The sequence below is a fragment of the Fusarium venenatum genome (genome assembly GCF_020744135.1).
Source record: "Fusarium venenatum strain MPI-CAGE-CH-0201 chromosome Unknown EDB82scaffold_4, whole genome shotgun sequence".
NCBI classification, from domain to species: Eukaryota; Fungi; Ascomycota; class Sordariomycetes; order Hypocreales; family Nectriaceae; genus Fusarium; species Fusarium venenatum.
The window spans coordinates 8,048,558-8,074,051 of NW_027072132.1; the positions used below are offsets into that span (position 1 = coordinate 8,048,558).

A 25,494-nucleotide genomic window follows, 5' to 3' on the forward strand; every position below is an offset into this window, starting at 1 on the left:
AATGCCTATTTGGAATCAAATTAGGGCTATAAGTGAATTCGCAATCAGCTTTACTCAGGGCATCTATGCAAGATAATTACAGTAGGATTTAACATGTTTCACGCTGATAACTATTCAATGCAAGTACGGGAATGTATCGAGGGCTCAGAGCGTCATAAATGAGCCTAACTAGTCCTCTGGATATATTCCGCCATGACGGAAACAAGGATTGAAGACCACTTAATACAGACAGAGGGGCCTTTGTCAGGCAAGTTGGTCCTCAAGCAGCTGCATCTTTTATATGGGGCGATTTCAACTCACCACTAAACCTAAGCTGGAGACTGGATCTGCTCAATGCCTGTCTGCCAAGATTCAATAGTCCGAAAGTCCGTCCCATATTTCTCACGGGTCCGTTACCATGTGCAAGATAGTTGATGTAGGTATGTCTCGAAATCTGGCTCTAATTCACGCAGTCACCCTTTGGAAGATATTTCGCCGTAATCAATGAGAACTATGAACGGCCAGATCGCTAGAAGCCAAAGGTCGAGGTTTCAAAAGGTACAATTAGCCTCGACACATTTTGAAGACAACGGAGTCTCGTAAACCAAAAAAGAACCTGAATCCATAAATTCCAAATGTCAAACGTAGTTAGAGATATAGGCGTTGGCGCGCGAAAGGTAGACAATCAGATAAGCTTAGTCTCTGGTACATAGCTCTGTATCCAACGACTTTCGGGGCTTAATGTATCCCGGACGAAAGGTGTCTAGACGCCACTTATATAAATGTGTAGAAGTTTGAGATAGCGGTTTCACAAAGGAAGGATATCCTTATATACAATATACAGAAGGATCCTGATCTTCTAAGAGCGAGATCAATGAAGAGAGAGAAGTCTTCAGATACCTCTCTATACGAAAGCAAAATGTTACTCCTCGGTTTGCTACTTGATATCGTCATTTATCAAGTCGCATCGGGAGCAGGTAACTGAGTGCAAGGCATATTGCCTCTATATGACATCACCATCTTGTTCCGAGGTACTCGGCGCTGCCGTTCTCGCTTCTTACTGATACGTGGTGCGGTTGTTTTCGTTAAGAAATGAACGAAGATGAATGTTATCTATAAAAAAGCTATATAGATAGATATACCCTACTTTACAACAAGAGTCCCTGGTATTTATAGAACCTTGTACATGCCACCGTCGGCACCAACTGTACTACCATTGATCCAGTGAGACCTCTCACTGGCAAGTAAACCAACAACATTAGCAATGTCGTTCGGCCATCCAACGCCATGGTGAGCTGTTGGCCCCTTGCCACGGTTCTGAATCTGATCTCTAAATTGTGGCGCACCATTATTAATAAAGGATTCAGTTGCAGTAGGGCCAACGAGGACCGAGTTGGATGTCGTGCCATGTGTCTTGTTGTGTGCGCTCAGGATGTCGGCCCAAGAGCGGGTGAGCGATTCCATGGCCGCCTTAACGGCAGCATAGACGAACATGCCTCTGGGATGGGTTAGCCATGCTCACAACACTTTCATGGTGAAGTCGCGCAATTGAAATCCAAGTGATAGAAAATTATAAAGCCACTTACGGAGCTGGTAGGGTACTCCTAGTTACTCCGCCCGATATGTTAATGACTCTTGAGAAGGGTTGAATGTATTCTCTTGTGAAAAGAGCCTCCATCAACAACACCAAGCTCTGCACGTTGCCTAGCAGCATGCTGTGGACATACTCCGCATCAAGTTCACCCATCGGTCGAAATTCCCAGTAAGCTGCATTGTTGACAATGATGTGCAGCTTGCTGCCGAATGTATCACGGATCTCGTTCGCGATTATATCAGCAAAGTCTGGAGAAAAAAGGTTTGCCGCCACTCCTACGACGGAAGGACACGAGTGATCGGAGGTTTCGTAAAGCTTGTATACCTCTGTCGCAAGGGATTCGATCTGATAAAGGGATTTGGGCGATGAAGAAGTGGCCAAGATGGACGCCCCACGGCTTGCAAGGTGAAGCGCAATAGCACGACCAATGCCACGAGTAGCGCCGCTATATATAAATCAGCAACGGTGATTACAAAAAGGTACAACTGGATTGAAGAGGCCTTGAATTTATATTTGAAAATGCATTTTGAGAATTTGCAAAGGGATGGATCCTGCCAAAGGAATGAACACGCTATATCATGGCAGTACACTTACGTGACTAAAGCAACTTTCCCAGAAAGGTCTTGTTCTAATAGCTTGGTTTGGGAAGACGTCATTGTTGCTTCATCTGATACGTAAGTTCCCATCGTATTCGGTGAATAGAATTTTCTTTGGTGTAGATATCGGAAGATTGTATGCTTGCAAAACCAAATTTCGATAATATGTCCTGATTGATTGATTTGAAATGTCGGTACGAGATAAAAGGAAGAAAACAGAAATGCAGGCCACTTTCGAGTTAAATACTTGAAAATTCTTGCGACTACGGGTGCTGTCTTGCAACCCAACGCGATCACCGAAATCTGAACAAGTGGAGAAACATGGAGATCGTTTCTTAAGATGAGAAAGTCAAACCAATCAGGTTGTTATATTGATCGGGAATGGGAATGTAGAATGACGTATTACCTATTTAAGCACGATTAATACTAAAGTTGTCGGCAATATAAAAAAGTCCGATTCTTACAATAGCAGCTGTCAACTAGCCAATCCGGGGCAATAAACTATGACGAGGTGGAGAGGCTACCTTGAAAGTTTGTGGGATGGACTTTGTTAAGACGCGAGGTCCGATCCAGGTCTGCAACCCCGGTCTCTTTCCATCAGCCCGCACTGAAATACAGAGACATATGCCTTAGTCTGGTAACTATATGGCAAGATTCTTATCCAGTGTGGCTGACTGTGCTGTTGCAACGCCAGGTTCTAGAATTGAAGAATTGGTCCTGTTCCCAAATTAAATTTAGTGGCGGGTTGGAAATAACCCCATAGCCTGGACAGCGTAAACTGTGAAATGCTTGAGTGTTACTTCTCATACCCAAGCTCCTATCTAACTAAGTATCTGTCGTTATCCCGTCCATTATGTGTGCTCTATGTAACGTTGCTTAGTTTCGATGTCGTCTTATACTATCTTTAACTCTGTCGTTCAATCGGCTACCCACTTAATTTACAATATGACTGGCTAAATTGAGCAAAAATCAAGTAGCTAAACCTAACATCTGTCCATACTTACACTATTGATTTTCTTAAAACTAGAGGGCTTCACGCAAACAAATAGTCCACGAATATTAAAACAGGATTATTAATTTTTTTATGTTTGCAGTAATTCGCCCAGACTTTCGTTAAGCCGCTTGCAGACGCAGCTACAGTTTAAAGCTCAGCTTAGTCTTACTGTTTCTATAAGCTACCTGCGTCTCATCGTTGTCCAAGTTTTAAATATAACCATGACTCTAGTTGTTCTATAGACGTCTATAGATAGCTTTTATAACCTATTAAACTAGTCTCCCCTATAGTCTTTACTATTTCTTAAAGTTCTAAAAGATACTACTTATTAATATACCTTAGGGTTATTATATACTTTCTATGTATTTGCAGGTTTACTTTAGGAAATTATAGTTTATAAGACTGGAAATTGCAGGTTATCGTTTTACTATGTAACCTATAGTTAATGCCTGGCGTGATATTTATCTTACTTTTTTCTGCCGGCAGAAAAAATCTTATGTTATATAAGGCACAGTATGCATATTGGCATCTCATTTGATCTAGCTGTAGGCGCGTCTATTTTCGTTTAGTTCCCTGTGTGGTGATAAGCGACGTAACTTTTGTGATAATATATCTTTAGCACTTACTGTATATCACCTTGTGGGACAGGGTAAGCGAATGAATGTGTTGCGCCTAAAAATGGATACTATTATTATACCTACGTTCTTAAAAAATAAGGGGCTGGAATAACTAGGTCTAAAAAATACTGCTTAAAAAAGATGGCTCTTCAAACCCATGCTGAAGTTCTAAAGCCCCCTGCTTCTTTGACTGGAACCTGGTTTTCTGACAATTTGGCCCCGCGGACTCTCAGCCTTCGGCTAGTTATACCCCTTGCACCACCACTCTAAAGTTAGTTTGCGTGATTTCGGGATCCCGTCACGTCGCGATTGAATGCTCTTCTGTCGGCGCCATGGGATCATACGGCCCACTTTATAAATCTCTGCAGCGCGTCGGAGCTTTAATTTTGGGTCATTTAAAGGGCCTAAAGGGCAAGAAGGATTCTACCCTCAGTATTAGGATTTAATATATTTCGTGTCGTGGTTGAGAATCAATTGATTAAATAGAGATGATGTAAGTTGAGGGACTGTTGTCACGTATGTTTGTTTGCCACGCAAGCTTATCATGAACATTACCGCATATCCTAAGTTTATCGTAAACGACAAAAATAGACCGCCGTTGGGCTGCAGAGACAGTATGATAAATGTGGGACTACAGCGTATGGAGAAAGCAAGAGGTAATGAAACACCAAAACTGAATTTAAAGGTAAAACTAGACAAATGCTACTGGCTCTGTTCCCACGTATTGGTCCGGAAGGATACATGGCAGATACGTAGACCGAGAACCGAGTGTGCTAGGGCCGATCCTATCACTCGCTCTCGAAGCCTACCAGCTCGTTTGATGCCTTCCAAAGCTTGCTTGCAGACTCCTCGTCGTAAATCCACGGGGCATATCCAACCTCGTTATTCAACCAGTCTCCCGTAATATCCGCCGGTCCCTCGTCGACGAGGTTGCTGAGGTACTTGCCGCCTCGACCTTCCCATTCCCTACTCAGCCCAGCATAAACAGCCGCGGCCGCTCCCTGGGGTTCACTCTTTATGGTCTTGTGCCTTGTTTCATCCTTCAACATCCCCTCTAGTATCTCCTGGCTGAGATACTGAGAGAGATTAGTGGCGATAATACCTGGGTGCACAGCGAGGGCGTGAAGTCCCTTGGACCCGTACCGTCTTTCGATCTCGTTAGCGAGGTAGATAGTGGCCGTCTTGGATTGGCCATATGACGCCCAGGGGTCATAAGGGTCCTTTTCGAAGTTAAAATCATGGAAGCGGACCTTGCCGTAACGATGGCCAGCGGAGGCCACAACAACTACCCGCGATTGGAAATCAGGCTTAGAGGCTGCGAGCAGATCGGGCTTTAACAATTGGAAGAGGAGGAAGTGGCCCAAGTGGTTCGTGCCAAACTGTGTCTCGAAGCCATCCTCAGTCCTCCCTTTGGGCGTAGCCATAACGCCCGCGTTAAGGATGAGCAGATTAAGCTTGTCGCTCTTCTCGTGGAAGGCATTGGCAGCTGCTCGCACCGAGGTGAGTGAATCCAGCCGCAGCTCTATGCCGTGGACGGGCGCATTAGATTTGGGGCCGGGTCCGTTCTTGACTTTGTCGACGGCCTGCTGGGCCTTGACGGGGTCTCTGGCACTGACGTAGAGAGTGGCACCGGCGGCGTGGAGAGCTCGCGCTGTTTCGACACCGATACCAGAGTTTGCGCCCGTCACGAGAGCGACCTTGCCGGTGAGCTTGCCGATGAGGCCTTCGTCCTCAATGACCTGAAGAGCCGTGGGCCGCGTATCTCCAGGACCCTGGGGGTTAGCGTGGGAGGCGGTGTATCTAGACATTGCGATGGATTTCTTATGGAGTCTGGCTTGTGCAGTAAGAGGATGGGATGGTGTTGTTGTGGTGGGTTGATGATGTGTGACTGTCAGTTTGAGAGAGGAAGCAAGTCGTTTTATACCAGCACAGTGTGTGTGAGCTCCCACAGAGCGGTTCCACTAAATGCCGGGTTTATAAGCTCAAGCTCACCCATGCCTGGAATCGGAAGCCTCAAAGCACATGAAGTGTCTGTGTCATGTCTGTGTCCCGTAAATTAGGGGGCGGATAACTCAAATCCCACTGCAATGGCATGTTCTCATCGACAGCCACTGGTGTGGGGCGCATGGGGCAGCTCAGTCAAAATTGAACAAATTAACGACGAAACACAGTGGTTAGTCGTACTAAAAAGGCATCATCTAATTGCCGAATTTACATTACTGCGCTATGCCTTTCAGTATAAGAGGGTTTAGAACCGGCCGCCTGCTTAATATTTACAAAGTGAAAAACAACATGCACCTTTGGCTCTTGCATACTTCTATGCCTGGATCAGACTAACTTAGTTTTGCCTTAGCTTCCACCGAATATCCTATCCTCATTAAGTAAACAATCCGGAAACTCTACCTATGACTAGCATTTTGCACTAAGCCATGGCACTGCTTTATAAGCCCAGTTGATTGTTTCCCTAAAACAGTAAGAAGCTATTAATTAAGCGACGGTGCCCAAGATCTATACAGTAGCTGCATCGTAGGCCGCGACAGACCTATCCCATGCAGAGATGTGTTTGATCTGCCATTAGATTCTCCACCACTATAATACCTTGAAATGTAAGTTATAAAGTACCCACAATGGAGTGTAGAGGAGATACTGCAGCAGAAGTTCGAATCCTCTACCATAACCATGTAGACAGTCGTTGAATCTAGGACATGTACTATAGGAAGCCTTTACACCACAATTAATAGAAGGGCTTTGCATAGCCAGCACCAGAGCATAAGACTTAAAAAGTTCCGAGTATAAATAGTGAAAGCTAGAGGGCCTTGCTAGAGAACTGCAATAACGTAAGGTACCTACTAGATTCGCAAGGATGGGGATCCGAAACCAGTCGGGTAGTAGCATAACGTTTACGCTAAGGCCATAAAAGGGAAACAATCTGAATTTTTGGCACGCCGGTGTTGAAGTGCCTTATCTCTTATCTCCGGGGCTAACTAAATATCCCAGCAAGGATCTTTTAAATTTCTCCGCAACTTAACTCCTTCAATTGTTTCCCTAATTCGGACGACAACCAGCCGAATATACCGCCACCCATCCCATCATAATTTTTATGCCGATATTCGGCACCATATACATTCTCCATACGGACAGGAGCACGCTTGCAGTCACACCCGGGCAGATACCCATGGCTTAGCTTCCATCTGAGTGATACTGGCACCTTGGCAAACTTACTTCTTGTCGGCAAACAGCCTTGCAACGGTGTGCCCGGGTAGATCCTGTCCCCGTCCAAAGGTACAGGTACATTCCAACGGAACGATGCTCAAGGGGCCACGAGCGGCTAAGGGGTTTGTATTCGTCAACGCCGACGCCCATGGTCAAGCGGCTGCTGGAGATCGTAAGCTCATACGGAGTCACGTCATGCGGGGGAAGAATACCCGTACACGAGCTCTTCCTGGTCGAGTGATGGGCCGTTCCCCGGCTACCTCTGTGGGATTACAACGGCCGCAGCATGCTGCAGGAGATAGTGATCCTTCTGAAGAGTCCCACGGAGCTCGGGCACGAAGTGAGCTGCTCGACTCTGACGAGGATGCTCTGGCCCGCATCGGACATGCAGAAATAGTCCCCGGTGCTGCTGACATGTTCACTTTCGTCAAGTTCCCTGAAGACATCGATAGTAGTTCGCGCAGCTTGCTATGCGCATGTACGTCTCTCCCCTCCGACCATTAGCACGCCCTGCCCCTGACGCCTTCTGTCCTCCAGATTTTTCGTACATGAAAGATGAAATGTACCCGATCGTGAGGTACTCTCGCCCTGACACTCCCAAGGCATACTGGTTTCATTGGGCCCATCTCGACTTGGCCTACCTGCACTCCATCCTTTACATGACGTCTTTTTCTTTGGATAGTCTGAGGGGGCAGAAGAGTAAGAGGACGGAGTTTCACGCCTACAGGATGATTCACGAGCTTAACAAGCAACTATCTGATCCGAACACTGCACTGACCGACTCGACAACCATTGTCGTCATGGGCTTGGCCTTGATCGCCGAGTCCTTTGGAGACGTAGAGTCCGCCCACATGCACGTGATGGGTCTCAAAAAAATCGTCGACCTCCGTGGTGGCATAGAATCGTTTGCAAATCACCCTCTGCTCCAATCCAAACTTCACCGGTAAGTTGCTAGTTCTCTCCTATATTCAGCTTCTCAGGCTCCGGCCAATCGCTGACCTGCCAACGCCGGAAGAACTGGTCTAGTTCACAGCATCTGCACCGGCGCGAATTTAGCCTTTCACCAAGATATTGCGTCGTTCGACTCAGCTTTCGACAGTTCATCTGAACTAGCCCAGCTCAGGCCATCGGACGCGTCCTGCTTCTACCGCTCGCGCTCTCTGGTACGGACTTTAGAAAGGAGGCTCTATGCCAGCTTAAAGGATGTCCAGGACCTCTCACAGCTTCTCAACGATAGCCACGATTCTGGTCACAAGATAAGGGAGATGTCTCTCGAGGATCTCATAACATACATTCAATCTCGGCTGCTCATGCTCGAATTTGAAGACAACGACATTTTCCCCGAGCTTCTCCAGTTATCACTCCTCGCTTTCTTAACAACTATCTTCTGGGGTTTTCCTGGTGTCAAATTCGAGTACCCGCGGCTGGCCAACCAACTCCGACAAGCTTGCATGGCCTTTACGCCCAGCACCCCTGGAGAGAGCTATTTCTTCGCCTGGGCCTTAATGATGGGGGCAACGTCTGTGTTCCGGGGCCCTGGTCAGACCTGGCTTCTGCAAAGACTGCGCCCTCTAATCCGGGACAGTCTAGGAAGGACGTGGTTCGAAGTAAAAAATAATTTGAGGCAAGTCATGTGGATCGATAGCATTCATGACGGCCCTGGGATAGAGGTCTTCAACCGATGTCTTGGGGAAATAGGGGACAGAAGCATTGTTCCGATATAGTAATGGGCGAGATCTATCTAGCACCCCGAGGCTTAATCATAGGTACTCTGCATTAATGTCCTTGTCAAAGTATAGATTTCCTTGCATAACTAAAGCTAAAGGTTTAATTGTTAATTTTATAACGGAGACTATTATAACCTAAGCGGTTATATTATATATACCCTATAAATATTATATAACTTAGCCTACTTAATTATGAACTCGCTTTCTGAGTTTACTAGACTAATTATAAGTGAATTACGCTTATATGGGATTACTATAATCCAGGAGTACCTATAATCCCTAAAATCTAAGTAATCCCTTAAGGATCCCTTAAGTATATATATATTTATTCACTTAGTATTAAATAGAACTTAGCTTATTAGCTATTAATAAAATATCTTTACTTAAATATACTTTACTTACTCTATTTACTATTAAAAGATATAATACTTTTCTATACTTAATATTATAATGCCCTATATATCTGCTAATATAAACCTAGTATAAACCAGTTTATCCCTTAGGAATTATAACTATTATAATTTAAATATAATTATTATAAAATAGACCTTTATATAAATTAATTACTTAAGTTAAAAGTATACTATTTATTAATATTTATTTAAAATCTTAAATACTTATTATAATAATATTAAATGCTTAATAATACTAAAGTAAAGTATTATTACTTTAACCTAATTAATACTATCTAAGTGATTAAAGTTTAAGCTCCTAGAGATTTGCTTTTATAAGATTTATAAGAGTATTTAATATACTCTGTTTAATAGGTATATATAGATTATTAAGAGGATACTTTTAAGTAATACTATAAATTATTATTGCTATTATATTAAACTCCTTAGATATATCTTTCTAATAATTATATAATGCCTTTTTATTTATTTTAAGGAAAAGTAGCTTTTTTAAAAGGAAAATATTAACCTTATAATTTAAATAGCTAAATATATCTCTATAGGTAAATATATTACCTGCTCAATTAAATTTATTATTATAGCTAAGAAGTAATTAGCTATTAATATTAATACTCTATAAGCTAAGTTTACTAAGTAATTAAATATAATCTTTAAAATAGTAAAATAAAAAGCCTATTATAGCTAATATTAAATTAAAGTATAAGCTTAAAAGGGTTTACCTAGGTTATATTAATTATTATATAAAAGCTATTACTATTACCCTTAAAGAAGTAAAGTCTAATAAAGAGTTTAAAAACTCTATAATTAATAATAAAAGTATTAGTATGAATAGTAATAATAATACTAGTCTTACTATTAAGCTAAACCCTAGCTTAAATATAGGATATAATAATAAATAAGGCAATATAACTATTAGGATTTACCTTTATATATAATAGTTATAATTCCTAAGGGATAAACTAGTCTATACTAGGTTTATATTAGCAGATATATAGGGCATTATAATATTAAGTATAGTAAAGTATTATATCTCTTAATAATAAATAGAGTAGGTAAAGTATATTTAAGTAAAAATATTTTATTAATAGCTATTAAGCTAAATATATTAATTAATACTAAGTAAATATATATATATATAAAGGTTTACTTATATAGTAGTAAGCCTTAGGAAAAGGTTTATAATATTAGCAGTAAGCTATAGGGTAGGTTTTATGCATGCATAAGTAAGCTTGACAAGGCTCACTCTGGTGTGCGTGAGCTTAGTGTTGGTTGGAGGAAAATTGTGGGGTACACGTGATGTAACTACTGGGATTGTAACATCGGGACCCTCGGTATATAGAAGGCTATTGTGTTCTATTAAGCCATAAGCTTGTAGCGGCAAATATGTTGGTTCCTATGTTATTAATAGTTATCCGGGGTTAACTTAAAGCTTCTCGATACCTGGCTTCCCGATCTATAACTTATTATAGATAGGTAAATGCCTTAGAGATAAGAATATTAGGTATTCCTTATGGTTCCTTGGCACTTGTCTTTAGCTTTAGCCTCTCTGCCTCTATTTTTATCTATATATTAACCTTAAACTATTTACTGCCTTCTTAGGAAGGGAAGAATTATTAGTATATAATACTTTCTATCTATAGTAGAAGTTTAGCTGCCTAATATCCTATAGGTAATCTTCCTTTACTTCTAGGATTAACCTACTTATAAAGCTTAATATAATATTCCTATATTGCCTAAACCTAGTAAATACTAAAACTATAGTATTAGTATTTAAGGATATTAAGCTTAGGTAGAGTAAGATAAGAAATAGGTTTATTTATTAATATTAAATAATATAATTAAGGTAGTTTAGCCTATATTTAAAGTATATTTAATAATATATTAATAGATTCTACTAGTCTGCGCTAAGTCCCTAGGTTAATTCTATAGTGCTTTTTAGTAAGATAAGTAATAACTTTACTAGCTAAGTATATATATTAATATATCTAATAAATAATAATCTAATATTAAGAAAAAAGTATAAATAGGTATATAGGGTTAAGAGGGCTAAGCTTAATTAAAGGCTTAAGTATTATAGTTTAATAAATTACTGCTATAGATAGCCAAGAATAATTATTAGCTAGATATTATATTTATTGCAATAGACGCTGGTAAATCAGAGCCAGAACTTAATGCACTGCTATTAAAGTGTTATCTTGCATAAATATATAGCCAAGCACTAATTAAAAATCCATGTTAACCCCCTATTCGGTTCCACTCTATCCTAACGCTAGACCATTTTTCCAAAACTCAAGTCTACCCCTTGTCAAAATTCAAGTTAACCCCCTGTAAAGTGGAGTAAAATAAATCAATTGTACAACAATTGATTTTAGACTGTAGCACTAGGGTCTTACTATAGCTCCTCTCGTTTTGGAAAGGGTTATAGTTCTTTGGAGATTTATTATCCGCTCTTTATAAGCAGAAAGAGAAATATACTTAGGAGCTATATAACAGTTCAGAATGGTAAATATATAAGAGCAGTCCGGTTATTTAACTACCTCAAAGAGTACCACAGCCCATATAGCATAAAAGACGCCCAATAGTAAGGCTGCCTGAACTCCATCCCTAGCTGCCCGTTCTTCATTTTCAATACCGTGCTCCTTAGCGCTTGGACCAGGTGGACAACCTCGTCGCCATCGCCCCCACACTCTTCCCCACCGAGAGCAAGCTCTTTGTAGAAATTATCGCTAAAAGCTCGACCAGCTCGACTGTCAATCGGCCAGATGCAACCGAGAACCGACGTGGCACCAGCGTACACCAGGGCTGGGATTATCCCCAGCGGCTCGTCCCCAGGCGCGATCTCCTGCGTTGCAGAGTCGCAGGCGATGATGGTGAAGTGAACGCCACCGAGCGGCAGTTCTGCGTTGAAGAGATCCGAAACGTTGAGCAGTTCTGTCCCTGAATCAACCTCTTCTTCGCCGTCCTGGTCGCTGGCAAACACGTCCCGGCCGTCACTCAAGACAAGGGCCGACTTGAGGACGTCGTCCTTGGCATATTGGGCGTGTCCGTGGTAGTGAACCCATCTTGTCTTCGGGCACTGCTGGAGGAAATGAGATCTTGTGACATCGGACCCCAGTGAGACTTCCCCTGGAAATTCGGACGCCAATTTCTTGATATGACTGAAGATCAAGTCTCGTTCTGATACTTTTTGCGGCTCTTCGTACACTGCGAAGAATCTAGCTGGATAAGTATCGGGTGATGATCGGTCAGTTGGTTCTCCTTGTGGCGACGACCTTTCCCTGGAGTGCATTCGGTTCAGACATTGACCCATTGTCGCGATGCTCGACGAGTACACCACCAAGTTCCGGACGACCAGAGCCTCGTCTCCAACAGTCAACGCATGCAGCGGTACATTGTTCAATGGTCCAGAGGGAGAGAGTATCAATAAATCACCTTCGCATGTCAGCTCTGATAATCCTTCAACAAGGCCGTTCATACTCTTGAGAAAACGGTTGCCCGTCTTTTTGCTTAGCGGTGGTGCGGCCATGTCCGGATATGTGAAAGCCCTTCTAACCCAGTCTTTGACGTCGGGCGCCGAAACAGACAACCGTTTCGCCTGAGTATGGCCATCTAAGTGCCTGACGAAGAGGACTATCCGGCCTTTGGCGCCATCGGCCGATGGTGGGATATACCAATCGACAAATTTAACACGCTCCGACGAAAGACCGTTTTTAGAGAGTGAATCACTGAGCTGCTTGTCGCCAAGTTCGAGATCTAATATTCCGTCCCTTATTTTCGTGATCTCTGACAGAAGCGCATTCTCCGTCATTTCCTTTCTCAACGAGGCCAGCTTTCGTGCAGAAATAACAAAGTTGATAAGGGGATCCTGCAGGCCTTCGAGAACTCCCTGTTCCCTCTTAAGAAGCTCGCATGCGACCCGGTCATTCGCTACTCTATTCAGCAACTCTTCGGGGATGAGTACATTTGCACCGAGTGAGTCAGCAAACGCTCTTGCTTTGCCCTTTTGTAGCCATAGCCAAGCGGTCGAAGGATCATCGAGCTGCAGCGACAGTGCAACCCCGACGCCATAAAGCCGCAGGTTCGCTTGTTTCGAAACAATGCTTCTCTTGTTCCTCAAGGACTGTAGCCGACCAATGGGCACAACGCTTCGCCTCATCTCGTCGCACACTTTCTCAGTACGGCGCAGCTCATCCATAAAGGCCACGAGAAGCGCCTGCCCTGATGCATCTGGCTCACCTTGGGTGATCAAGTCGATCATATCCCAGACGAACAAGGTGCAATCGAGGATCAATTCGGCACCATGCGTTTTTCTGTAGAGCTCTAGCGCTTCGTGCGAGAACTGCAGGGCCGTGAAGACAAGCTTCAGTGCCGACTGCGCCGTTTCCGGTGCGAGTTCCTGGCCTCTATGGAACGCATTCTGGGCCTGCAGCCGAGCCTGGATGGCTGATCTCAAGTAAGCCTGCGCTTTAGTGATCGGATGGATCGACGTAGAATTCTTCAGGCCTTCGAGGTGGTCTACGGAGATCTGCAAGCACTCTGCGTATTTTCCTTGGCAGATAAGCATTCTGGTTTCCAGGTCTACTATTTTGCTTCGAGCCATGGCATCCGCTGAGTCCGGGAGACATCTCTTAGCACGCTCTATCCACGGCTGTTCGGCCGGTGATGTACTGATCTGGCTCGACTCTAGGTGAAAAAGAGCTCTCATGTTTTCCCACTCGGCGATCTGGAGACATTTCTGAACCTCCCCGTCGTGGTACCCTTCCTGTGCATCTCGCTCGACCCATTCCTTCATCAATCCAATTCCGGACGCAATAGACTCTATTGCCTCCTTTGACCCCTTCGGATGCAGCTCCGAGACTCTGAAGGCGCAAACGGCGACTTGGAATGCTGCATCTGACTGATCGCGGTAAGAGATAATGGACTTTGCTATCTCTAGGCCTTCTGTAGCCGCTCGAAGAGATTTCTCATGTTCGCCGAAAGTCGAGTACACATTGGAAAGCAGCGAAGACATCAAGCTGTGGTATTTGGGCCCAATCTCAGCGGGTACATTGGCATAGTAGGACTCCAAACTCTGTAGTGCAAAACCATACTCCGGCGCCTTGAGACAAGCCTGGCCGATAGAATGGATCAGCGATAGCTGTTTTAGGATTTCACTACCCGCCTCATCTATCTTTCTTTGTAGAAGCTCGAGCGCGTTTACAACGTGCTCATAATAGACGTCGATGATCATCTCGGGGGAAATAGCGAATACAAGACAGCGGATCCCGTTTTGGTAATGACCAGCTTGAAAGTAACGATCTGCAATCTTCGTCTTGGCAACAAACTTTTCACCCGCCGAGATATCATGACTATATGACAGTCGAAGCAGGTCGAGGTCGATGTTGCCGAATCCATGGGAAACCCTTTCGAATAATTCGCGTGCTTGTTCGAATCCCTCCTCGGCCTTTGCCATTACAGCTTCATCCTCAGATTTCAGCCTGAACTCAACGATGTCCGCCAAAGTCAGTGCCCTCTCCACATTCCACCTCTCACCGGCTGCGGCCAGCAGAAACTCTTCAAGTTCCTGTAATGCAAGCCGTGCATCTATCATGACGTTGACTTCGAAGTAAAGAAGGAATCTAGCTTCACGAAGGCGGCCGTCAGACTGAAGAATTCGCCGAAGCGTGCCAATTTGCTTAGCAGCGGTGGCTTTTATCAACTTCTCCTCGAGTAAGCCTTGCTCAGCGGCTACCACGAGGATTTTCCAGTAGTAAAATTTCATCAAAATCTTGCATTACCAATTAGTATAGTGGCTTAGGCGCAGTAAAAACTTCATGGTATACACAAACTTTGTATTCAGAGAAGGATGTACTTCTTCTTTTTGCTGCGTGAATGGTATGAACTTGGACTTGCTTGAGAAGCACAGACGAATCGTCATCTCTGGATGCCTCAACTGTGATCGCCGCTTCTCCGGAAGCAATTTCCTCGTCTTATGAAATATCTCAGCGGAGAGGGATCTTCCGGGATCAACAGAACGCATCACTCACCAGCTCCAAGCTGCCAAGCATCACCGACTCGCTGTGTAATTTTCAGGGCCGATGTGAGCTTTGAGTATCTTACAATCAAAATGAAGGCTCGCATGAGCTCAAAAGCTGCAATCTCTTCGTTCCAACTTGACGGTGGCTGGTCATTGCCGTCGAGGCAATCGAAGATCGACCCGGAGGCATCATTGCAGATTTGATTTGCCAGCTTGTACTGCCCCTGGACTAAGTAAAGCTGAGCAGCCTCAATTGCAATGCCCCGCATGGATGTGGTTTCAATTGGTAAGCTGTTAATAAATTTTGCTCCCTCTAGGAAATGGCCGTTCCATCGGTAGAGCCCGACGGTGGACTTGATACTCTCAAGCTGCTGGATGTCCATATTTAATGTCGTCTAGAACGTTGCAAGAACCAAATTTGTGTTTCGGCAAGAAATACCAAACTTATTTGCCCATGAAGGAGGGAAAATGGCAGACTTGCTTTGTCTTCGGAGACAATCGTGGCCAAATCGCAAGCGAAATCTCAGATCTGAGTCTGTATCACGTCTCCCAATGAAACGACACAATCGCCTTAGCGAGCTTAGGCCACTTCCAGGAGGATTTTAGCGACACGTCGAGTTGGACACGTGACTTAAATGAACTCCTCAAGCAGATAGTCTGAGGGTCCTATCTAGATCAGGGTCGCGTTGGTAAAAAACCACTGTGTATATGGGCGAACGAGCAGATGTAAATAGTGGTTAGAGAGAGAGAAAAGCGGGGATTTTGAGAACGTCGTCGTGCGAAGTGGGGTATTGCGGATCAACACACTAATCCACAAGGCTTCGGCTGTTCGCCGGACCCCGTTCGTTATACGGGCATATTAGTCGTTTAGATAACTATAATCGCGTAGGATATAATTAATCGATATCTATATCTTTTTCCACAAAATGGACTTCATTTGAAAACTCATTTTCAATTACAGCCGCAAGGTGCCCAGTAAATTGAATAGAATCATGCGCTTCGTGCATTTTTATTCCACGATTGATTAAATTCTGCGTCTCGTCCACTCAAGATTTGCGTTGTCAAATTACGCGGTTTAACCCAGACCAATCTTCAACCAACACAGCCAGTCCGAAGCATGGGTATCGAATCCCAAAAGCAAAGTATAAGGTGGCCACAGAGCAGTGTGCAGGTTAGACAAAACGCTTCGGCGATTTGCTCGAGGACGTCAGAGGACTTTACCGATTAGGTATAGTCGAGTCCGATGCATTGGCAGGAGCAAAATAATCTCAGCTTGCTGAGGTAAGGACACAAGGCCGGCAAGCTCCGTCGTGAGTACTTGATGCCTGAGGTTTGACATCACATGGGAACGCAGTCTTACCACAAGGCTGACAAGCTGATCCAGATTTGCAACTCCAACCATCTGTTCCCCAGCATTTGTGTCTCTCAGAATTACAATAAAAAACAAAAAACAGGAAAGCAAAAAGATTTACCATGCAGTCAGGAACCGATAATCGACAAGGGGACGCGTTGGGATTCGAAGCGAACTTGGTCTTCTCTAACGGATCCGACACGCTGCTCGGCATCCACAACGACGCCAGAGTGAACCGCTCGCTCGCCACGCAAGAACACATCGGCAAGACGAGCTACAGCGCCTATGTCCAGCATATACAGTATGGTACCTACCAGGGTAAACCGGCATGCCTCATCGGCATCGATTTCGCCTTTCGCTTTCCGCCCCTTGCGGGCAGCCGGTTCTCCTCCGCGGAGATCGAAGTCACCTTCGAGAAGGTCCTGAATATCCATAATCCGTCGGTACGATCAACAGACGCCTCCCTCGATCCTATCGTTGCCAATTTTGCCCCCAAAACAGTCGTCGGACAGGTCAAGGAACTGGAAAGCACAAAGTTGTTCGAAATTGAGGTTCCTGTAGTCTTCGAGACGCCGTTTGGTACGGCAGGGCTTACTTCGAGATGGTCTAAAGAGACAAAGGTTACGGAGGAGGGACGTATGGAGATTCACGGCAACCTGGCGCAAGATGACGACCACGATGACGGGGCGAATTCGGTAACGTGGGACATGACAGAGAATCCGATCAGCAAGGAAGGAATTCTCCGCTCTTTTCGGGGTGCTTTTATTCTCTTCTACCGCAAAAATGAGGCTTTCTGGATGCGTGTGTCTGTTAAGCCGGTTGTGAAGTTTAGCCTAGACCCTCGAAGATTGTTTACCAAGAGGCTTGTGGGGGACAAAGATGACCCAGTCCTGCTTGACGGGCAGACTGCCCGCGGCAGTCTATCCTGCCTAGGCTATAGTGCCTTTGACTCTAGTGCGTTCCCTTGGCATGAAGTCCTAAACCTGCCAGCGCCTCTAGGCAGTAAAGAATATTAGGAACTTTAGCATCTTTATGTATAAATATATACCAGAGAATCTAATTATTTTGCTTAAGTTTAGTAGAGTGAATTATATATAGTTATTATTTACTATTTTAATTTAATAGATTTTAACTTATTAGATAATAAAGCTATAATATGCATGATAAGTAAGCATCGCGGATAAGTAAGCGTTATACTTTTTCTTATACCCTTTATTATCTAGATAATAAAATTACTGCAATTTACCTAATAAATTAAAATTACTTACTATACTCTTCTCTAGATATCTCTGGAATTACCTAATAGGTCCTTACGTTATATCTAATCTTACTGTATATACTATATTACTAAATACTTAGTCTAACTAACTTTCCTTGACTACTACTTCTTAATAATTTAGCTACTACCTATGTATTAATATCTATCTAATTAATTACTTATAATACCTCTGCTATAGTTAAAGGCCTTTCTTTTTGTATTTTTTTTCTTTTCTCTTTTTATTACTACCTTAGTATTCTATTTTATTCCTTAACTTATTAAATCTTATTCTTTAGTAGGTATCATAGCTTAAGACCAGACCAGACTAGCCTACCCTAGACTCAGTTAGTGGGTCAGTATTACGTGGTAATACGTTATCAGCTAGATTCTTAACCGACTTCCAGATAGATCCTGAACGTAGCTCCTTGAGCTACGTCTTGTCAATAGAGCCTGACCTGCCCGCAGTGCCTATCCGTAGATAATAGACCCGATTCCGCCTGAAGCATTCCCCGTCCACCTGTATACTGAACCCTGACCGTGACACCAGCCGTTATTATTACGATTTACAGTTCATTGCTGTCTTTAAGGGCCTTTTTTCACCTTATTATTATCTCTACAGGGGGCCTTATAGATTAAGAGACCGCTAAGACCTACCGGAAGCTACAGGACCTTACAGGGCCTACAGCAGCCGCACAGCTTGATTCCTCTATCGGTTTTACCCTTACGAAAACTAAAGCTATCTTAGCAGCTTTTATTAGTAAGGATACCCCTAAAGGGATAGCTAGCTCCAGCTGGAACCCCTCTAGAAGGGACCTATAAGGCCTCTTATAACCTTATTTATCCCTTATAGCTACTACCTATAGCAGCTACTTACCTTTTTTAACCTTTTCTATTTCCTTACTTTCTTTACTTATTTTATATTTTTATTACCTTTTTTACTTTATTTCTTTATTTTATTTGTTTACTTTATATTTTTATTTCCTTATTTTATATCTCTCTTATAGCTATAGCTATGTCCTTACTTATCTATACTGTAAATAATTACTTAGAAAAACACTTAAGCAGATAGCTTAGATAGTTAATACTACCCTATCCTAACCCTAGGCTAATTGGTATTTTCTGTTTTTACTTAACTGCTTTATACTATACCTTTTGCGCTATATAATTTTCCCTGCCATTTTTGCCCTATAGGGTACTTTACCTACCCAGATAGGGGTTTCCTTTTTCATTAAAAAACTCTTAAGCTATACTGGCTAGAAGATATAATACTTCTCTCTTCTGTATATATATAATTATATAGGTAGATAGTATGTTTATAAGTCTTGGGTAGATATGACGTTAGGAATATAGATTTCTTAAAATAGTTATTAGCATATATATATATTAGCGTTATACTAAGCTCCTATGTAAATAAATAGTCATTAGGGCTAATAACTATTGTAATAAATGATAGGGCATTTATAGAGAGCTATTTATAATAAATAAGAGAAAAAACTTACTCTATACCTCTAGTTCTCTCCCTCCTCAGCTACACTTATAAACTTAGGTACCGTATCGTCTACAATCAGCGTAACAAGAGGATATTTAAAGTCCTTATCCACCACTGCGCTCTGCATTACCCCTCCTCTACGCTTTAACAGGCCCTAAGCTCTAGTCTCCAGTAGCCCCTATTCCTCCTTATATTCGGTTATATCAGTAGAGGATAAGCCATTTCCTTTCTTGGCATTCCTCATGACTACTTGAGCCGCCCCGACTAAATTGTTCCAATCCCCAAATATATTATTAACAGCGCGATGCTCGTCACTCCAAAGCTTGAAGAAGGTCAAACCTATCTCGGCATACATGTCGGCTGTGACGGGAGTTTCAGGGGGCGCGTATCCTGTTACGAGACGAAAGGAGCGAGCATCAAGAAGCTGCACGTTTATAATCCGAGAGCTATTTACGTCCCAGATTCGCAGATCGTTGGTGTCCGCCTCGATATGCTGCTGTATTTTACCGCCGGCGCCGATGCCTAAGGCAATAGGTACAGTTGGTTCATAGGTAGTAAGAATTAGGATTTTGTCTTTATATCCGTTGAGATTCTCGTCTATATTCAGATAGAAGTATATATATTAGAACCTTGCGCGACATAGGGGATCGCCATGATGCCTACTATCTTTGACAACTTGACCGGCGTATCTCAGTACTTGGTCTTTGACTGGGATACCCGTTTTATTTATAATGCTCAGTTTGAGCTCGGGAATGCTACCAGTCGAGCTCAAAGACAGTTCTTCACCCTCGTAATGGACTATAATCGACCAGCCGCCACCTCGAAGTCATAGGATAAGATTAATGACCGATTCCTAGATAAATGTAAACAGAAGCATTAGAGCTCTGGGGAGAACGTTCTTACCATGTAAAGATTGTAATAGGCTAGTGTATAGACTAGGTATATAAATGGTTATTATGGCTAATAACGTCTTTGCAGGATGCTTGCTGTCTTTAAGTTATTTACTACGATAAATAAAGCGCTGCTGATCCGGCGGGATGCCTTCTTTATCCTGGCACTTTAACTTGAGCTTATAAATCGTGTTAGATGGTTTACATTCTATTATGATGATCTTTCCGGTAAGACTCTTGAGATAAATTTCCATTGGGCCGATTGGCGGGCCAGATGGAAGGAATAGGTTGAGTAAGGGCTTCCAGAAATGAGATAGTTGTCCAACTTGGCTGAAACATGGCTTAACCCGCGTCAATAGATATTGCGGTATATTTCCCGCCTAAGACGTAGTGAGGGTGTTCCTTAAGAAGAGTCTTTCACCATTGTCTACAGGCGGGGAGGCCAAATAATTTCGTTGGATGAAAAATCCAGCTGTAGAAACGCCTGTTGTCTTGTGAATGACTTCTCTCAGATGTTCAACAGTAGCGTCCTCGTCAAGGGCCAGGAGAAGTGGAAAGATATTGCTGTATGTAGTTTCTACTGTCCTGTCGCATACAACACGGCAAATATAGCACTGGCCAGAAACGCCATCAGGGATCTAACAAAAGCTTCTCTTAGTTGGCCATTAATATCAACGATGAAGAACAAGGCTTATAAAAGTGAGCTCGCACTGCCGGATTTGTGCATAATCCTTCTCCGTAAGCTTTGGAAGCCAGGCGAGAGCTCGCCAAGATGAGATTGGAATCCATCCCTGAGCAATATTCCCGGCGAAAATGTCTACGGCCAGCGAACCTTTCGATGCCTGTAGTTCCTTCGCGACGATATACAACACAGAGTCAAATGGATCGTTGTCATTAAACTAAAAATCGGGATGAGATAGTGAGCACTGGGGTAAGCTTGAATGCACGTACCCTAAGCGAGATAGGAGGGTGTTGGCTGCCGAGGAGCTTGATGTCAAACACCCACTCGTTGTAGCTCTCGTAAACTGCGTCAAGCTCAACAACGTCTTGACAAGTGAGCTTTGATGGGCCTTCGTTCAGCAAATCGGAGACGACCTTGGGGCGTGATTGCGCTGATGCCTTGAGGTCTTCCACATGGATCACTTGACCTATTTTTAGGTTGAGCTCGGCAGGGGTCGACAGCACATCAAAGACATGTTCTATGGTCAGCGGCGGAGTAACAGCAGATATAACGCCGTGGCTCGTCATGCAGACGTTTCTAGTCGAACCAGCGTGCATCGAGTCAGTCTCAAATGCAGGAACTATTTGAAGCTGCAGTCCTCCGACTTCATCACGACCAGTAATCTGCCACTCAATAGACGCTCCACTGGGAGTATCATGGGGTGAAGGGCTGCTTAACGCCTCTAGTTCTCTACTGCTTCGATGATTCCTACTCTCTTGCGATCGTGGAGGAGCCATTTCCGTGGCAACAAACTGGCTGACCATTCCAGGTGCAATAGCAATCCCGTCAAGCCATAATTGCTCTGGGAGTACGATGTAGTCCTGCTTTCGGGCCTCAGAATTCATTCGACGAAGTATCGACGCCATGCCCCCTTCAGATGATTCCCCTGAAAGGCCATTGACGCCGCCAACGTAGGGTCGAATAGCAAACCTTTTCTGTCCTTCGGAATGGAAGTGAATCCACATTGCTTCCATTTCTAGGCAATTTAAGTGAGTTTAATCCTGCCGGCATTTTATTGCTTATTGCACTTACGATACATAGGGAAGAAGAATCCGCCTTTAGCCACCATCGAAGGAGGCAAACTGTGACTAAAAGGCGCAACGTTGAACAGCGGGAATCTCCCCAGTCCAGGAGGTAAATCGTACTTCTTATCGCTGTCAGGGACTCTAACAGTTCTCATGAATGAAACAACCAGGTCAGCAGCGTCATCTTGTCCGATTTCAAGAACCGAAGCTGAAACCTTGTCAAACGTGGAGTGCCCGTTCTGACTATTCTTATTAAGTTTAGCGGTGATTGGATGGGGAAAGGCTTTGCTCATGAATGAGGCTATTGATTGATCTATGTTAATATTCAAGCCTCTTGCTTTGTTGTAAGACGGTCGGCCACATGTGACCTCGACAGGAGTCGTGAAGATATCCTCCCACAGGAATCGGATATTACCTTTCTGGTTGTTAAACCTGAAAGACTTGACTTTCTTGATCCCTACGAGACTTAGTAATGACTAATGGCGCTTGAGCCTTAACGCACCATTGACTTCTTTTTGCAACAAGGAATTTAAACGCGAGATTTCTATATTCCCTGGGAGTTTTATAACATAAGAAATATCTCTTTCCTTATAGCTTTTCAGATCAAGCTGACGCCTCAGACTGCTAATGCGTAATGTAACAATCTCTACTGGCTTGTTCGGCAGATCCAGCGATTGGTTCTTCAGGCTGTCTGTGGAAGAACTTGGTCTTCTATCAAAGGTGCTGCCTTGGAACTTTGGAGCCATATTACTTGTCGGTGGCATGGAAAAGGACACTGCCGGTGTAGGTGGCCTATTACCTGGGCTTGCGCACCTAAAGGTGAATGAATGGCCAGTGATACTACTGGGAGACAGTATTGTCACTGGTCTGGAAATCGATAAGTCGGTGGTATTTGGCAAGGTCATTGTTGCATCTTTCGAGGCCACCTTGAGGGTATCATCCAAATCATTTTCGCCTACGTCAAGGTTAGCTTTCTCGATCGAGTAGCGTGTTGCCTTTGGACAAGTGTGACATTTATCCATGCTTCCATATGCAACTTCTCTGATCGCCGCTTCAACAAGGATATAATTCTGGTCAGTCTTTCGCAAGAATCGAGTAAGCCCACGATGGTGAGCGTTCATTGGAAGCACAGTCTCGTTAGGCAAACCCATGACGGCCGAATACTCTGGAACAACCTGCCAATTGTAAGAACTCCACTACTACAACAGAAGAGATAAGATGTTACCAATGTTGTCAGTGGACTTTCTACCTGCTGTTCAACAAAGCTCATGATCCTTAAAGACGTTGCGCGCTGCAGGAATTGTTTTGAGATCTCCATTAACGTGTTAGAGTCTTTACTGAGTGTATGTAAGAGCTCTTTTCGTATGTTTCTTCCTATGCTGGTTACTCTGACGAGATTTGAGAGCAGGATGCCCCAAGGCACCAAGTCAGATCCGCGGTGCGGGGTACCCAAGACGACAATGCCGGTCGTGGACTTGAGAATCGGAATATAGACCTCGGAGCCGTTGTGCGCTATGATCAAAGCCTTACAGAATCAACATCTTATAAACCACGTAAATCAGGAATCCCATATACCTTTTTTACTACGATACCGCCTAGACTGTGAGCTATAAATACTAGCGGTCGATTTCGGGCCTGTAAGGAGTCAACAATAGTCACCAGATATATGCCTATACACTTGCCTCGGAACTACTTCTGACCACTCTCAGGCGGTTCAAGAGATCTTGAGCAAAGGCTTCGACGCCTGATTGAGATTTACTGAAAGCCAGCTTGGAGTCATATCCGAAGGTCATCACCCTGCATCTCGGAATCGACTCAGGCAGTAGGTCTTCCAGCCAGCAATACCCAGTAGCTGAGTCAGTCCAGGTCTTTTTCGCACTACCGTTCAATCCATGAACGGCGACGATGCTTTAGATGCGATTAGTCAATGCACGCAAGACAAGGGCAACGAAGTGGATTGAATGAGCTTACTCAACATCAATATCGCCATGTACCTGGTAGATCTCAGGCGATGGATGCAGGATGAATAAGCCAAAGGGCTCAGACTCAAAGTCATATGGTATAGGCACATCTTGTTCCAGGGACTTGGACAGCTGTGCAGCCTGAAATACAACCGATAAATGGTTAGCCTCCCCGATAACGACGCTAACAAAGTACAAGAATACGTACGATTGAGCCTCTTCTTTGATCTTCTCGCTGTCTTCCCTTTGCGACCTTCTCATACCAAGACCTCATTCTCTTGTATATGCTGGATGATATGGTGATTCATTATCGTGATCCGCAGATTCTAGAGCCAAGCGAGAAAGGTCGTGCGGGGCTGGTAGAAAGTGACGGTGAGAGGGAGATAAATAAATAAAAATGCCTCAGGCGCGCGATACTGCTGCGGCTGATGATTGGCGTAAGACCAGTGAATGCTTTCAGGCGCAGTAGGTTCATGCTCTGCTCAGGCCGCATCCATGAGGGGAAACCAGATGGGACGGCCCCTGCAGGCTAGTAGAAGTGGTGTTGGCGCAGCCGCTACAATGAATTCTGCCTAACGCTTCAAGGCAAGCCAAGGCCTTGTTCTCAGATGATAAATGTAGTAGAGGGAAAATACACTTGTCAGTGCGTGATGAGTACTTATGCATCGATAGGAACTGAAGTTAGAGTCAGGGTCTTTTCGACGTTGGCCCATAACCGACCACGCAACGCGGGTACGCGTTTGACTCATGTAATTTAGAGTTCTATTTCCTATCTCTTTGAGCAGCACAAGCCATCAACAAGGTCACGATAAGGGTCGGGAGCCAATTAAAATGAGCGCTACTGAAGGTACTTTCCTGTGCACTTCTCTTTGGTGGTGATAGAAGTACCAGCAGTCAGCCGTGTTACAAATAGGTACATCACACACTTTACAGCCGTATCGGGTTATGACCTTCCGCTGATTTCCTGGTATCGGCTACAAAAGACCTTCTTTTTCCTGCCTTTTCTTAAAGGATTGAGGTTGGTCCTGCCGGCAGCCTTTGCAAGCAAGGCAGTCGGAATATTTGCCTGTATAGACACGATGTGACGGTTGCGGTTCCTAAGGTAATAAACTAGATCGTTCAAGGTTTATGTTGGCAGATACGTAGGGCGTTTATGCTGAGCGTTGCGAAGTGTTACGTCTCTTAATAATGAATAGAGCGGGTTAGGCGTATTCAGGTAAAGAAGTTTTATTAATAGCTGGTGAGCTAAGTGTACTATCTAATGCTAAATAAATGTATATATACTTGGGTGATTCTGAGGACCGATGGTTCTTCAGGGTATGGACCGTTGTGTTGAGGTGGTCGGTCTTGGGACCGATGGTAGTTACAGGGTAGGACCGATGAGTGAACTCGTCGGTCCTGGTTGTTGTCTCGGGATTGGCCCGAAAAAGTGGGGGTCATGTGACCGCATCCTTGGGTCGTGACAGCAGTTACGATTTAATTGATCTAATAGTATTAATGTAAGGTGAGGGATTTATATCACGCTCGCTTGTCTGTCATGCTCGCTTATAAAGCACGTTATTTCTTTTACCTTCTACTGGCTATTCTTAGCACTTGGGGTTTACTCCCAGTTGACTGTGAAGAGTCTATTACCTCCAATTATTATCATTG

General features: G+C 43.9%; 7 protein-coding genes across 7 annotated transcripts; 2 read left to right on the forward strand and 5 right to left on the reverse strand.

Moving 5' to 3' along the window:
* Positions 1-1,120: 1,120 nt before the first annotated feature.
* EDB82DRAFT_518714 (3-oxoacyl-reductase) lies at positions 1,121-2,376 on the reverse strand. Its single transcript, XM_025726098.2, has 3 exons — positions 2,168-2,376; positions 1,566-2,018; positions 1,121-1,477 (listed from the first exon to the last, which is right to left on the reverse strand). The coding sequence occupies exons 1-3, from the start codon at positions 2,257-2,259 to the stop codon at positions 1,150-1,152; spliced, it is 873 nt and encodes a 290-aa protein (XP_025594632.2). The 5' UTR covers positions 2,260-2,376; the 3' UTR covers positions 1,121-1,149.
* A 2,113-nt stretch (positions 2,377-4,489) lies between these two features.
* Positions 4,490-5,655, reverse strand: EDB82DRAFT_518715 (uncharacterized protein). Its single transcript, XM_025726100.2, has one exon. The coding sequence runs from the start codon at positions 5,586-5,588 to the stop codon at positions 4,569-4,571; it is 1,020 nt and encodes a 339-aa protein (XP_025594633.1). The 5' UTR covers positions 5,589-5,655; the 3' UTR covers positions 4,490-4,568.
* Positions 5,656-6,814: 1,159 nt separating this feature from the next.
* On the forward strand, positions 6,815-8,903 carry EDB82DRAFT_518716 (uncharacterized protein). Its single transcript, XM_065609047.1, has 3 exons — positions 6,815-7,471; positions 7,531-7,936; positions 8,009-8,903. Exons 1-3 carry the CDS (start codon positions 7,087-7,089, stop codon positions 8,715-8,717), a joined length of 1,500 nt encoding a protein of 499 aa, XP_065463671.1. The 5' UTR covers positions 6,815-7,086; the 3' UTR covers positions 8,718-8,903.
* Positions 8,904-11,666: 2,763 nt separating this feature from the next.
* Positions 11,667-15,532, reverse strand: EDB82DRAFT_436954 (CHAT domain-containing protein; the record flags this gene model as incomplete). Its single annotated transcript, XM_065607761.1, has 3 exons — positions 11,667-14,860; positions 14,958-14,996; positions 15,160-15,532. 3 exons carry the CDS (start codon positions 15,530-15,532, stop codon positions 11,667-11,669), a joined length of 3,606 nt encoding a protein of 1,201 aa, XP_065463672.1.
* An 873-nt stretch (positions 15,533-16,405) lies between these two features.
* Positions 16,406-17,661, forward strand: EDB82DRAFT_518726 (uncharacterized protein). Its single transcript, XM_025726103.2, has 2 exons — positions 16,406-16,479; positions 16,534-17,661. The coding sequence occupies exon 2, from the start codon at positions 16,623-16,625 to the stop codon at positions 17,514-17,516; it is 894 nt and encodes a 297-aa protein (XP_025594636.1). The 5' UTR covers positions 16,406-16,479; positions 16,534-16,622; the 3' UTR covers positions 17,517-17,661.
* A 1,764-nt stretch (positions 17,662-19,425) lies between these two features.
* EDB82DRAFT_481845 (uncharacterized protein) lies at positions 19,426-19,901 on the reverse strand (the record flags this gene model as incomplete). The annotated part of the gene is made up of 2 exons (XM_025726104.1): positions 19,426-19,844; positions 19,877-19,901. 2 exons carry the CDS (start codon positions 19,899-19,901, stop codon positions 19,426-19,428), a joined length of 444 nt encoding a protein of 147 aa, XP_025594637.1.
* Positions 19,902-20,244: 343 nt separating this feature from the next.
* On the reverse strand, positions 20,245-24,105 carry EDB82DRAFT_435121 (uncharacterized protein; the record flags this gene model as incomplete). Its single annotated transcript, XM_065607747.1, is given in 11 exon segments — positions 20,245-20,462; positions 20,559-20,775; positions 20,824-21,036; positions 21,089-21,834; positions 21,891-22,348; positions 22,361-22,574; positions 22,896-23,058; positions 23,109-23,408; positions 23,459-23,499; positions 23,562-23,791; positions 23,855-24,105. 11 exon segments carry the CDS (start codon positions 24,103-24,105, stop codon positions 20,245-20,247), a joined length of 3,051 nt encoding a protein of 1,016 aa, XP_065463673.1.
* Positions 24,106-25,494: the final 1,389 nt, after the last annotated feature.

Coding starts and splice junctions, on each gene's coding strand:
- EDB82DRAFT_518714 (XM_025726098.2), bottom strand. CDS start 2,259: ATGGGAACTTACGTATCAGATGAAGCAACAATGACGTCTTCCCAAACC. Junction 2,019..2,167: donor GGGAAAGTTGCTTTAGTCAC/GTAAGTGTACTG, acceptor ATTTATATATAG/CGGCGCTACTCGTGGCATTG. Junction 1,478..1,565: donor AGGAGTACCCTACCAGCTCC/GTAAGTGGCTTT, acceptor AACCCATCCCAG/AGGCATGTTCGTCTATGCTG.
- EDB82DRAFT_518715 (XM_025726100.2), bottom strand. CDS start 5,588: ATGTCTAGATACACCGCCTCCCACGCTAACCCCCAGGGTCCTGGAGAT.
- EDB82DRAFT_518716 (XM_065609047.1), top strand. CDS start 7,087: ATGCTCAAGGGGCCACGAGCGGCTAAGGGGTTTGTATTCGTCAACGCC. Junction 7,472..7,530: donor GCGCAGCTTGCTATGCGCAT/GTACGTCTCTCC, acceptor TCTGTCCTCCAG/ATTTTTCGTACATGAAAGAT. Junction 7,937..8,008: donor CTCCAATCCAAACTTCACCG/GTAAGTTGCTAG, acceptor CAACGCCGGAAG/AACTGGTCTAGTTCACAGCA.
- EDB82DRAFT_518726 (XM_025726103.2), top strand. CDS start 16,623: ATGCAGTCAGGAACCGATAATCGACAAGGGGACGCGTTGGGATTCGAA.